A 13,089-nucleotide genomic window follows, 5' to 3' on the forward strand; every position below is an offset into this window, starting at 1 on the left:
TACCAGATTTCAAACTATATTACAGAGCAATAGTGACAAAAACAGCATGGTACTGGTACCAAAACAGGCGAGTGGACCAATGGTATAGAATAGAGGACACAGAGACTAATCCACAAAGTTACAACTATCTTATATTTGATAAAGGGGCTAAAAGCATGCAATGGAGGAAGGATAGCATCTTCAACAAATGGTGTTGGGAAAACTGGAAATCCATATGCAAAAAAATGAAACTGAATCCCTTCCTCTCGCCATGCACAAAAGTTAACTCTAAATGGATCAAGGAGCTTGATATCAAATCAGAGACTCTGCGTCTGATAGAAGATAAAGTTGGCTCCGATCTACATATTGTGGGGTCGGGCTCCAAATTCCTTAATAGGACACCCATAGCACAAGAGTTAATAACAAGAATCAACAAATGGGACTTACTTAAACTAAAAAGTTTTTTCTCAGCAAGAGAAACAATAAGAGAGGTAAATAGGGAGCCTACATCCTGGGAACAAATTTTTACTCCTCACACTTCAGATAGAGCCCTAATATCCAGAGTATACAAAGAACTCAAAAAATTAGACAATAAGATAACAAATAACCCAATCAACAAATGGGCCAAGGATCTGAACAGACACTTCTCAGAGGAGGATATACAATCAATCAACAAGTACATGAAAAAATGCTCACCATCTCTAGCAGTCAGAGAAATGCAAATCAAAACCTCCCTAAGATACCATCTCACTCCAGTAAGATTGGCAGCCACTATGAAGTCAAACAACAGCAAGTGCTGGCGAGGATGTGGAGAAAAGGGTACTCTTGTACATTGCTGGTGGGACTGCAAATTGGTGCGGCCAATTTGGAAGGCAGTTTGGAGATTCCTGGGAAAGCTGGGAATGGAACCACCACTTGACCCTGCTATTGCCCTTCTCGGACTATTCCCTGAAGACCTTAAAAGAGCATGCTACAGGGATGCTGCCATATCGATGTTCATAGCAGCACAATTCACAATATCTAGACTGTGGAACCAACCCAGATGCCCTTCAATAGATGAATGGATAAAAAAAATGTGGCATCTATACACAATGGAGTACTATGCAGCAATAAAAAATGACAAAATCATAGAATTTGCAGGGAAATGGATGGCACTAGAGCAGATTATGCTTAGTGAAGCTAGTCAATCCCTAAAAAGCAAATACCAAATGTCTTCTTTGATATAATGAGAGCAACTATGAACAGAGCAAGGAGGAAGAGCAGGAAGAAAAGACTAACATTTAACAGAGTCATGAGATGGGAGGGAAAGGGAGAGAAAAGGGAAATTGCATGGAAATGAAGGGAGACCCTCATTGCTATACAAAATTACATATAAGAGGTTGTGAGGGGAATGGGAAAATAAACAAGGAGAGTAATGAATTACAGTAGATGGGGTAGAGAGAGAAGAAGGGAGGGGAGGGGAGGGGGGATAGTAGGGGATAGGAAAGGTAGCAGAATACAACAATTACTAATTGGGCATTATGTAAAAATGTGGATGTATAACCGACGTGATTCTGCAATCTGCATTTGGGGTAAAATTGGGAGTTCATAACCCACTTCAATCTAATGTATGAAATATGATATGTCAAGAGCTTTGTAATGTTGTGAACAACCAATAAAAAAAATAAAAAAAAAATAAAAAAAAATAAATAAATTCTCAATTTTATTAATTTTAACTCCGATTTTTATTATTTCCTGATCTTCCATTGATTTTGGAATTTGTTTGTTCTTCTTTTCTAAGATTTTGAGGTGCAAGATGTTTGATTTTTGGAATCTTATTTTCTTTTAGTGTAGGCACTCAATGCAATCAGTTTTCCTCTTAGTATTTCTTTCACACAGTCCCAGGAATTTTGATATGTTGTCTCTGTCATCATTTGTTTCTAAGAATTTCTTGATTTCTTCCCTTATTTTTTCTTTGATTCATTCTTAATTTAAAATATTTTTTAATCCCCATGAATTTGTGTGATTTCTTTTATTTTTCTTGGTGTTCTAGTTTCTTTCCAATGTGATACATGGAATTATATAAGTTTTCTTTTCTTGTATTTGCTAAGACTTAACATTGCAACCTAGAATATGGTTTGTTTTATAGATGCTTCAATAAGCTGCTGAGAACAGAATAAATTCAGCTGTTTGGGGTGGAATATTTTATAGATATCTCTTTGGTTCATTTGATTTATAGTATTACTTAAGTTGAATTCATTTTTATTGATTTTTATGTCTTGGTGATCTGCCTGTTGGTGATGTTAGTTGTAATTTCCCACTATTATTGTATTGTGGTCTCTCTAGGATTTAATGTCAAGAAGTATTTTTTAATGTAATTAGGTGCATTGACATTTGTTGCATATACATTGTCATTATTTCTTCTCTTTGTATTCCCTTTACCAGAATAAAATGGCCCTCTTTGTCTTAGCTTTTATGACATCTTATTATGATTAATTTTTGCTTAGAATCAGCTTTTTCAGATAGGAGAATGGATATTCTGGCTTGTATTGAGATTCTGTTAGTGTGCCTTTTCCCCGCCCCCATCCTTATATATTCAGCCTGTGAGTGTCCCTACCTATGAGATCTTGCAAAGAACATATGATTGGATCTTTTCTTTTTAAATCAACTATGGGTTTTTAAAGAAATATATATTTTGGTTATTCTTTTTAGATACACATAACAGTAGAATGTATTTTGATATATTATACATACATAGAATATAATTTATTCTAATTAGGATCTCATTCTTGTAGTTGTACATGATATGGAGTTTCCCTGATCATGTATTTATATATGAACATAGGAAAATTATGTCTGATTCATTCTATTGTCTTTTGTATTCCCATCTCCTTCCCTTCCTTTCATTTCCCTTTATCTAATCCAATGAACTTTTGTTTTTCCTTCCTCCCCACCCTCTTATTGCATTAGTATTTACCTATCAGAGAGAACATTCAGCCTTTAGTTTTTTAGATTTGGCTTATTTCACTTAGCCAGGAGAGTCTCAAGGTCCATCCATTTACCATCAAATGCCATAATTTCATTCTTCTTTAAGGCTGAGTAATATTCCAATGCTGATCCATTATATTAATCTCTGTCTTTTGGTCAATAGGGGGATTGTGGTTGAACTCAGAGGCACTCGACCACTGAGCCATATCCCTAACCCTATTTTGTACGTTTTAAATTTAGAAACAAGGTCTCACTTAATTGCTCAGCACCTCACTTTTGCTGAATCTGGCTTTGAACTTGCAATCCTCCTGCCTCAGCCTCCTAAGCCACTAGGATTACAGGTGTGCATCACTGTACCTGCCTAATCTCTTTTAACTGGGAAATTGATAGCATTCATATTCACTATTATTATGGATGGTGTTTGAGAATTACAGGCTAGCTGCTCTAATTTCACTGTTCAAGCATGAAAATGAGTGACATTAGCACTGTGTGGGCAAGAAACCTGGGAGATTTACTCCAGAAATCCCCAGCAACAAATTTTGTATTTAAAAAGTTCAATTTTATCAGCTTGTGAATGGGCCATTTTATTCTTTGCATAAGTTTATGCACTGCTGGTCTCAGTCTTTGTTTGCTTATCTGTTGTTCACTTGATTTGTAAATATTTTGATACCAGGTTTTGAGACAATTGCTGTGTAAAATAGGAAGAAACAATTGTAATGGTGCTCTGTGTGTAAAGAACTTGCCGAGTGCCTTCACCAAAGCTGTGGAGCCTGCAGCTGAATTATTCTCACTGGTGAATAACAACAATTTTGCCCTGCAAAGATGTTATGGTAGTTGTCTATGATTATAGTTAAGTGATTCTGCAAACATTTCATTGAATTCTAGAATGAATTATGACTCTACTTGGGTTTAATGAAATTTCTGATATTGCTGAAATTTGCATATGTACATGTTTTTCCTTTTCAAAGCAAGATCTGCTGGTGAGAGGAAATGATTATCTGGATTTATTATGGTTTATAAATTAATTAGTGATATATTTAATTCTGTACATAAATTTATAGCAAGTACATACTTGTCAGATCAAAATACAAAAACAGACTTTCAAGTCTTGATGATTCCTTGTAGACACTGGGTCTTTTGAGGCCATTACTCTTGCCTACTACTGCTTAATCACATTAGTAGCTCTGTTCCCCTCTCACCCTCCTCACTGTCGAGGTTATAGTATTTCACTCCTTCATGATAAGGTCTGGCCTGTGGCACTAACACTTATCCAACTCCTTCATCTTACAGAAGGAGAAACTGAGGATTAGAAGGCATTTTTGAATAGTGTTTGTTAACTATTATGACTTGGTATGGAATTTTTAAGTACCTTATTTTAAATCATTCATTTAGAGGAAGTCAGATCCTTATGACAAAGGAGATAAGACAGATAACATTCAAATGAGGAACTACTTAATAGTTTCTGAATTTTGCTAGGTAGCAGTCTACACCTTGCATTAGACCTTTTATTACCTCTGGGACATAACCAGATCTGAATACCTTAAAGTCTTATAACCTAAGCAATCCAGAACATTAATTTATTAAAGACCTGAAAAATTCTTAGGGGGAAAAAAGATTTTCTTCCATGTTAGTTCCAAGTAAAGCTTTTGTATTTAGTTCTGTGAGCCATAGACCAGTCAGTGTTTGTGTATGCTGTAAAGAAGGGTTGAGGTTAATTTTTCTCCTGTGAATTTCGGATTCCTTTAGTACCATTAGTTGAAAATTGTTCTTTTCTCATTGACTTAACCTTCACAATTTTGTCACAATAAACTGAGCATATGTAATATTTCTGGACTGTCTTCTGTTTCTTGACCAATATATCATCTTTGCTCTAGTACTAAACTTTTGATTACTATAGTATTAAACCAAGTTAATCTTTAGCTTGGGGTCCTCCTAGAGGTGCTGGCACAGGAGCTTCATCACTGGTTGCTATGGATTTCTCACCACCCGGTTCTTGTACATCAACCCAGGGGCCTGAGACTGCATGCTCAGAGGGTGCTGGGGTGCTGTATTGCGTCTGCTGGCTCCTTCTGTTGGGTGCAGGAGCACAGGATGCTGGGCTCAGGGCCATATCTCTGACTGCTATAGAATGCTGTGAACTTGTTTTCCTCTATAGTGTTTTCTTTAAAGGAACATAGAGCCTGGTAGCTGTTTGCTAAGCTTGGAACTTGTGATTGTGACCTCTCTGTAGGTGGCCTGTGGTGCAGAAGCATCACCTCCTGCCCTGCAGCCAAGGAAGGTTGTTAAGGTACTATTACTGTGACTCTCTTGGTCGGCTGTTCTTTCACTACTCCTTAATGGACTATGGAGGGATTGGACGTTCCTGCTTATGTCTCCTCTGCCATCTTCAGGCTCCACTTGCTTGCTTCCTTTCTTTCTTTTTTTATTATTATTTTTGTACTTGGGATTGAACCCTGGGGTGCTTAACCACTGAGCCTTTCATTTTATTTTTTATTTAGAGACAAGGTCTCAATAAGTCATACTTATGTGGACTGATTTTTACCATTCTATTACATATCATTTACTGTGGTTTTCTGTTCTTTGTGTTAACTATTTTTGTTTGTATGGATCTAAAATAAAATTTTCCCTTATTTTTCTGTGCTTTACAGGTTTTTTTTTTACTCTTTAAATGGTTTGGCTTTGTTTTAACAAATATACTTGACAGTAGTACTGTTAGTTTATTTTATCCTCCTAAAAAATGCAAGGAATTTAAATGCCTTTTTTAACTCGTGATCTGATTTCTTCTTTAATTGTTGTTTTCCAGTATTTTAGTTCTATTTTATTGATTTTTTTCTATCTGATATCAAAGTTATTTCAGTAGGTCATTGACTTCTTGTATTAAACCACAATTTTATGTGTTTATTTGCTTTTCTTTCCTTCTTGCATTCAGGTCCTTTGTTTTCTAGTCATTATCTTTTAGAATTTATCATGCTTCCTATTTCTGCAGAAAAATTGCTCTCCTCAGTTCAAGAAGAATTTCAGCCAGAGTCCTTTTTAAATTGCCTTTTCACCATTTGCCTTTCTGGAATTTCTAATCATTTTATTTTGAATTGTCTATTGATTTCTCCATCTCTCTTATACTATTCTATGGTTTTTTCCTAGTTATGTTTTGCATTCTGAAAAAAATTTTCACATAGTTCTTGCATTTTATTATTTTAGCTCATTTGGACCTACTTTTGTTTAATCTGTCCATTGAATTTTTTGAAGAATTTTCTTCAGGTAAATTTATTATTTTAGAATTTTTATTTTTATTCATTATTAAGATCATTTTGATGCATTATAATTGTATATATAGTGCCATTTGTTGTTACATATTCATTATTCATGTATACAACATAATTTGTTCAGTTTTATTTCCTAGTACTTCCCTTTTCTTTTCACTTTGCCCTGTGATGAAAGTAAAAGGGAGATCATTAAAGCTGGAATTACAAGTGTGTACCACTGTACCCAGTTAGTCCATTGAATTTTTAATTTCATTCCATTCACTATTTGTAGTTCAAGCAGATTTTTTGTTGTTGTTGTTGTTAATATATACTTTTTTCTCTTTTATGGTATAATTTTACTTTTTCATGTTTTTATTCCATTTTTATGTCTATATTTAGAACATGCTTTACATCATTTTTATAAAACTTACATTTCATTATCTGGTATTAATCTGGCTGTTTGTTGTCTCTGATTATTTCTTCATTTTATCATGTTCTTCATAATTCAGTTGGATGAAGTCATGAGTATTAGACTTTTATTGCTAGATAGCTGGTTTGGTCTAGGCATGTGTATATTTCTGTACAGTTTCATCAAGTGTCCATGTTCCTGTTTTTCTAGTGCTCCAGGGTTGTTCTCAAGCAAAGGCAATTTTTATGTAAATTTTTTGGCCTAGAATTTCTGTTAGAAAAACTTCAAATCTACTTGAAAGCAGACAATTATGTAGGAATCTACAGAGGTGTTTTTGGTTCCCTTATCCCTCTATTTTTCACCTTTCCTCCACCTCCTCCTTCACCATCCTACACCCCAGCTGACACCGAGAAGCTTTCCTTTTTTCCCCCCAATTTTGTAACTGAAAAAATTTCCATGTCCACTGTTTTACTTAGAGTCTTACTCTCTTTTTACAGGCTTAAGGCTTTTCTCCGTTTTTCTTTAGGCTGATAAAATTGTAACACCTTGGAATACTGAGATTGACATCAAATGAATTAGGGACACAGCTACTATTAGGTTTGTAGTTTTCTTCTCATTTATAGCTCTTAAGTCTTTTTCTTCCTCTTTATCTTGCTTTCTACTTCTTTTTCCCTACCTCCCTCCCTTTCTTTTTCCCTTCCTGCCTTCTTATATTCTATCTTTCCTCTATTTCTTTGTAGAAATATGTCTACACAAGATTGTTCTGTTGTGTTCAAATAGGTCATTTTTAGCACAAAGATTTCTCAAAATACATGATATACCACCTAGTTAGAAATGGAAGTACTTGTATTTTAAAATATTTTTCTCCATGTTCACTCCTTATCTATTTTGATGAGCAATATATTACTAAAAAATGTTAATACATCAGCTTAGATATCTAATCATTACAAAATATAAATAATATTTTTTTTTTAAATTTTTCTTCTTAAGTGCCTTTTTTTTAAATGCAAGTTTCAGTTCATGTGCAACAACCACCACTTCAGTGGCATCCATTGGTAAAGATTGGATTCTGTTTTTTGCTTCAGGATTTTGTAGTCCCCACATTATAATGTGGAAGTTTTCTTTCCTCAAATCCTGTAGTACTTATTATACTTGATAGGAGTAGATTCTAACTTTCACAAAATTAAAGTTGTTTTATAACCCTTTATTTTCTTCATCAAATTTTTGGTTCGGCTTTTAAACTTACCTCTGTCTCATAGATCTCTGCCTGATTCACTCATAATTGAGCACATTAGCCCTGTTCTGATGTTTCTAACATGAAAGAGACAATTTTGAGTTTTTATAATTGTTTTCTGCAGTTCTCCATTGAGACATTTTATATCTGGACATATTACCTCTCATTCATTTCCTGAGAATCAAGGTCATTTGTTTTATTTTATGAAAATTTACATATCTTTTTTATTCTTACAAGACACCTTTAAACTTTCCCTTCTTTTTACTTTTTAGTATTAATTCTGATCACACTTGGAGATATATAATCATTTTTCCCCAGGAATTCCCAAATATAGGAATTATGCAAAGGTGTCCAAAGGACTCCTATATAGGTTTAATATTTGTAAATCTTGTGTATATTAGTTCTCACTCAGTGGAATTATAACTCAAGTTAGACTCTGATCTTGTATAATGTATAATTTGTTCCCTACCCAGAAGTAGGTAGTTGTCTTCTAAGTTGGTTTGACAAAACTAGAGTAAATACTGAAACCTTTCTAGTTAAAATTTTATTTACTGTCTATACTTGGCATGGCCAGTAGAAGATTATGGTATTTAATATTAGTTGTTCAACTTCTCCATACAAAAGCACATGTTTTAACTACTGCTCACTTTTGAAATAGTAGCAGTTGCTTTTTCAGACCTGTGATTATTGACCAGTTGTTGTAGAACATATTCTTTTTATATATGTTTCTATAAAGTTTCTTGGGGGTAGCAAGAGGAATAGAGTGGACTGGTAAATCTCTTGTTTATTTAGTCATATTCATTATCACTTAAATAAGATTACTAGTTTATTGAGATTGTTTTATAATTATGTTCTTAAATAATCCAGATTGGTTTAGTAAATTTATTTTTGCATTTGGAATCCTTATCCAACTCATAGACTTCTTCAGCTGTACTGCTTGCTAACCCTATGTCCTAATAATTTCAGGTCCTAATTATTAACCCTACTCAATATAAAAATTTTAAGTTAGTGATTTACAAAATTTATGACCTTCTTTTCATTTATATTGGGAGATTTATCCTCCTCTTCCTTTTAGAGGGAAAATAGGGAACAATACTCTTATATTTTTATCTACCAGATTTTCTCAATTCTAAGATCATTGCTTTATTTTGCTTTTGGTACTGGGACTTGAATCTAGGAGTGCTTTATCACTGAACTACATCCCTAGTCCATCTTATTTTAAAATTTTTTGGTAGGTCCTTTTTAAGTTTCTGAAGGTCTTGCTAAGTTGCAGATGCTGGCCTTGAACTTGTGATCTTTCTGCCTCAGCCTCCTGAGTTGCTATTATACTGGAATTTCAGACTTGCACTACCACACCTATCAGTTCATTGATGTTTCTTTTTTCTTTAATTTTTTTTCTTTTTCTTTTTTGTATAGGATTTTAGGAAGCTGAATGATTTATGAATGTGTCTATGAAACTTACAAATTATATTTTCACATTTAAATATAATTAGTTAAATAAGCATTCACATCTATTCTTAACTATGTATTTAAATAAAATTTGTGTTTGATCAAGTAAAAATCAATGGATTTCCCCCATATTATCAGAATAACAAAAATAACATTTAAACAGTGAAAAGCTATGAAGTAATTGAGTAATAGAAAAGACTTGTATATTTACAATCAGTTTAGTATGTTGAAAAACTATTTGTTATTATAGAAGTTTTCATGGAAGTATATACTTTACAAAATATTTAAAGAACTCAGAAAAGTTGAAGTGTACCACTAGTGGTTATAGATGAACCTGTTCTCTGTGCTTCTGTCTGGACTGTGGGTGAAAGTTAGTGTGGCAGAATGGAGGAGAACTGCTTCTTACTGGACTGTGGGTGAAAGTTAGTGTGGCAGAATGGAGGAGAACTAACTATAGAGGGTTTGAATCATAACCATGCTTCATGTTATTTTTGTCCAGATCTTATCACTCATAGAAAAGTATAATCTTGTTTTTGATTTATGAGTTAAGCTAGAATACATTACAAACATAAAGGTAATTATAGAACAGAATGATCTCCTGAGTATTTTATAAACTTATTTTTTAGATGCAGACTTAAAGATTGTAATAGGTGTTGCATTTTCTCTTGTTTTTAAACCTAATTTTCTTTTTGAAAAGAGTGAAGGGGGTGCCAGAGAATATTCTTCTTAATGATTCTTAAAATATATTCCTTTATGTTTAATTTTATAGAATACATTCAATTTCAAGCCACTATCTTGATTTTTCTCTGATGTTTTCTACGTGCTACTAAAAATTCAAAGAGAACAAAATGTTTGATTATATATTCAAATGGTCTCTTTGTGTTATTTAAGAAAGTACCTTTGGAAATATTGGAGGCATATAGGTGACATCTTTTTAGTTTTACATGTGTTATTATTGTATTCATATCCTATGAGTGCAAGATAAAATAAACACCCGAGGCTGTTTTATCCTGCCTCTGTCTTCTCTGTTCTAAAATTACATTTATTTTTGACTAATATTTTTTCATATTTTATTTTTATTTTAGGCTAAAAATCTCATAGAGAGATTTTTCAATCAACAAGTAGAAGTTCTAGGCAGACGTTCAGATCCATTGCCTGAAATATACTACATTGAAGGTACTCTCCAAATGGTTTGGATCAATCGCTGCTTTCCAGGGTATGGAATGAATACCCTGAAGCATCCAAAATGTCCTGAATGCTGTGGTATGTAATGAACTATGATTTCATGTTGTATATTGATAAAAATTCACTTATTTCATTATGCCTAAGTGAATGTCTATCAGTTTTTTTTTATTGTCAGCAGTATATTTTTTAAAATTATTCAAGGTAGTATGTTTGATGAGGCTGTGTGAATCTAAGATATAAAGGAAAAAAGCTGGCTTAATTTTGACCTTGGTATTACTATGACAGCAAAGGTTCAATGGCTTTAGGCAGTTATCTGGGAAGAAACAAAGATAATAGTTATAAATTACTTTACAATTATTTACCCTAGATATAACCAAATGATATATCTTAGAAACTGTTATCAGTGAGTTTAATTTTGTGTAGTCTAGAGTAGGTAGGGAATTTTGTGGGTTTTTTTCCTTTTAGAAATAAGTATTTTAATTATTTTATTATATTTTTTTCTGACTTTTGATACTAGCACTAAAGGTTCTTAGTCACTCTCTGACATTCATCTGTCTTCATCTTTATTATAGAGGAATGGGTCAGTTAATTTCTAGTCTTAAAATCTTCCTATTATTAATATTGCTAAGTCAGTACCTTTTTTTTCATCTTTTTAAATTTGTTCTCCTGTTTATCCAAGTTAGATTAAAAATCTTTTCATATAATGGAGCACCAAATGTTCTTTTTACTTTTGTTTGGTTAGATTTTGCTTTATTACTTTTTTCTTCTATTGTTTTTGTTTAACTATATGGAATTTGACAAAATGTATTTAAATTGTTTTAGAAAATACAATAAAAATTTAATAAATAAATTACTTCCAGATGGAAACTTTGACAATAGTGGTATTGTGTATCAGTGTAGCACAGATAAGGATAAAGAAAAGGCTAGAAATAACAAGGAGTGAAAGTGGAACATAGTAGTGTAGCTCTCTATTTATATGCATTTCTATTTGTTTTCTAAAGACTTTAATGATAAATTAAAATTATTAAAATATTTACATCTCGAGGAATTTTGATTTTTTTAAATTTTATTTTATTTCTACATTATTTTGTTGATACATTACAGCTTTACATAATGGTGTGACTTGTTGTTATGTATTGATACATACACACAGTATAATAATATAGTTTGGCCAGTATCACTCCTGAGCACTTCCTCACTTCCTCTTCTCCTCCCTTACCCCCTTTCCTCTATTATACTATCATGTATAACTAAAATTTAAAAATCTATAAAATATTAAGAAATTATTAAAACATATGGAAAAAAGATAATCCCAGAGAATGGTAAAAAAAATCATAATGGATTTGACTCCCCCAAAATTAGTACCCATAACATATTAAGAATATTTTTAAAAACACAAAACCAAAATAAAGGGCAAACGATTTGAATAGGTACTTTACAAAAGACTAATTCCAAATGACCAAAGAATATCTGAAAATAAGAATTTATGTTTAACTTTATTTTAAGCAGGTACAATGGAAGAGGGCAAATAAGGGTGAAAAATGGATCATGCTAGGAGTTCAAATGGGGAAAAACCACTCTGGAGAGTAACTAGGTTGAGGTTAGTGCTTCATTAATTAGATTGTCAAGAAAGGCTTCTCTCAAAAATTAAAGGAGCAGGAGATTATGCTGTATTTCTATTTTGTGTCCTATATGTATGGTGTGTATATGTGTGTGTGTGTGTGTGTGTGTATCTGTGTGTATGTGTTTATACATTTTCATTTAAACTTACCTCAATTAAAATACTATATTTATAGAGGTCTTAGAGATATTTTACTTAGCTTTATATTTAGGCACCTGATATTCTTAAACTTTCTATTTTTAAATAATTTTTAAATTAAGAAAAATTGCAAAAGTTGTAAAGAGAATTCCTATATACCCTTCATTGCACGTATCTTGATTTTAACACCTTAATAACATTATTATTATTATTATTATTATTAAATTAGGGTATTAATATTATTATAATACAACTAATTAGACTGTAGAAATTATTCATATTTTGCCAGTATTCCTAATAATGTCCTTTGAGGACCAAGATTCAATATAAGATATGATATTTACATTGCTTGCATCTCTATAATCAATTGGAGTTTCTGCTTTTCATGACCTTGACACAGGAGACTTATTTTGTAAGATGTATCCCAATTTGAATCTATTTTTCTCGTGATTAGGTTCAAATTTATGCATTTTGGGCAATAATACTTCACAAATGATGATATGTCCCTTTCCAAATGTCATTTCAAGAGATATGTGTTATTTAAACATCTTATTACTTATGATGATCACTTTGATGAGTTAAGGTCATACCTTTCAATTTTTTTTCATTTTTATCCTTTCTTAAAAATTAATTTCTCATTGGGAAACTATTTGAGATATAAAAACATATGCATATTCATCACACTTTGCCCACTAATTTTAGCATCCAGTGACATTTCCTTCTTATGATAATTGTTTATGTTTTATTTGCCCTAATGGTAATTATTCATCCATTTTCCATCACTGTCACAAAATACCCGAGATAATCAACTGATAAAGAGGAAAGGTTTATTCTGGCTCACAGTTTTGGAGGTGTCACTCCATAG

The 13,089-nt window shown here is 32.5% G+C and overlaps 2 protein-coding genes across 4 annotated transcripts in view; one reads left to right on the plus strand and one right to left on the minus strand.

The window, feature by feature from the left end:
• The window catches only part of LOC101964337 (sperm microtubule inner protein 7), a 174,086-nt gene that overhangs the window by 118,337 nt on the left and 42,660 nt on the right, over window positions 1–13,089 (minus strand). The gene's annotated exons all lie outside the window — the stretch shown is intronic.
• Window positions 1–13,089, plus strand: part of Zpbp (zona pellucida binding protein) — a 103,649-nt gene that overhangs the window by 50,978 nt on the left and 39,582 nt on the right. For all 3 annotated transcript variants that reach the window (XR_013435026.1, XM_005337547.4, XM_021734722.3), the window contains one exon: window positions 10,366–10,543. Coding sequence is in view for 2 of the 3 variants with exons in the window: in XM_005337547.4 (XP_005337604.1) it covers window positions 10,366–10,543 (178 nt within the window). In the remaining variant the exon portion in view is untranslated. The remainder of the gene's footprint in view (window positions 1–10,365; window positions 10,544–13,089) is intronic.

Source organism: Ictidomys tridecemlineatus, chromosome 2 (genome assembly GCF_052094955.1).
Source record: "Ictidomys tridecemlineatus isolate mIctTri1 chromosome 2, mIctTri1.hap1, whole genome shotgun sequence".
NCBI lineage: Eukaryota > Metazoa > Chordata > Mammalia > Rodentia > Sciuridae > Ictidomys > Ictidomys tridecemlineatus.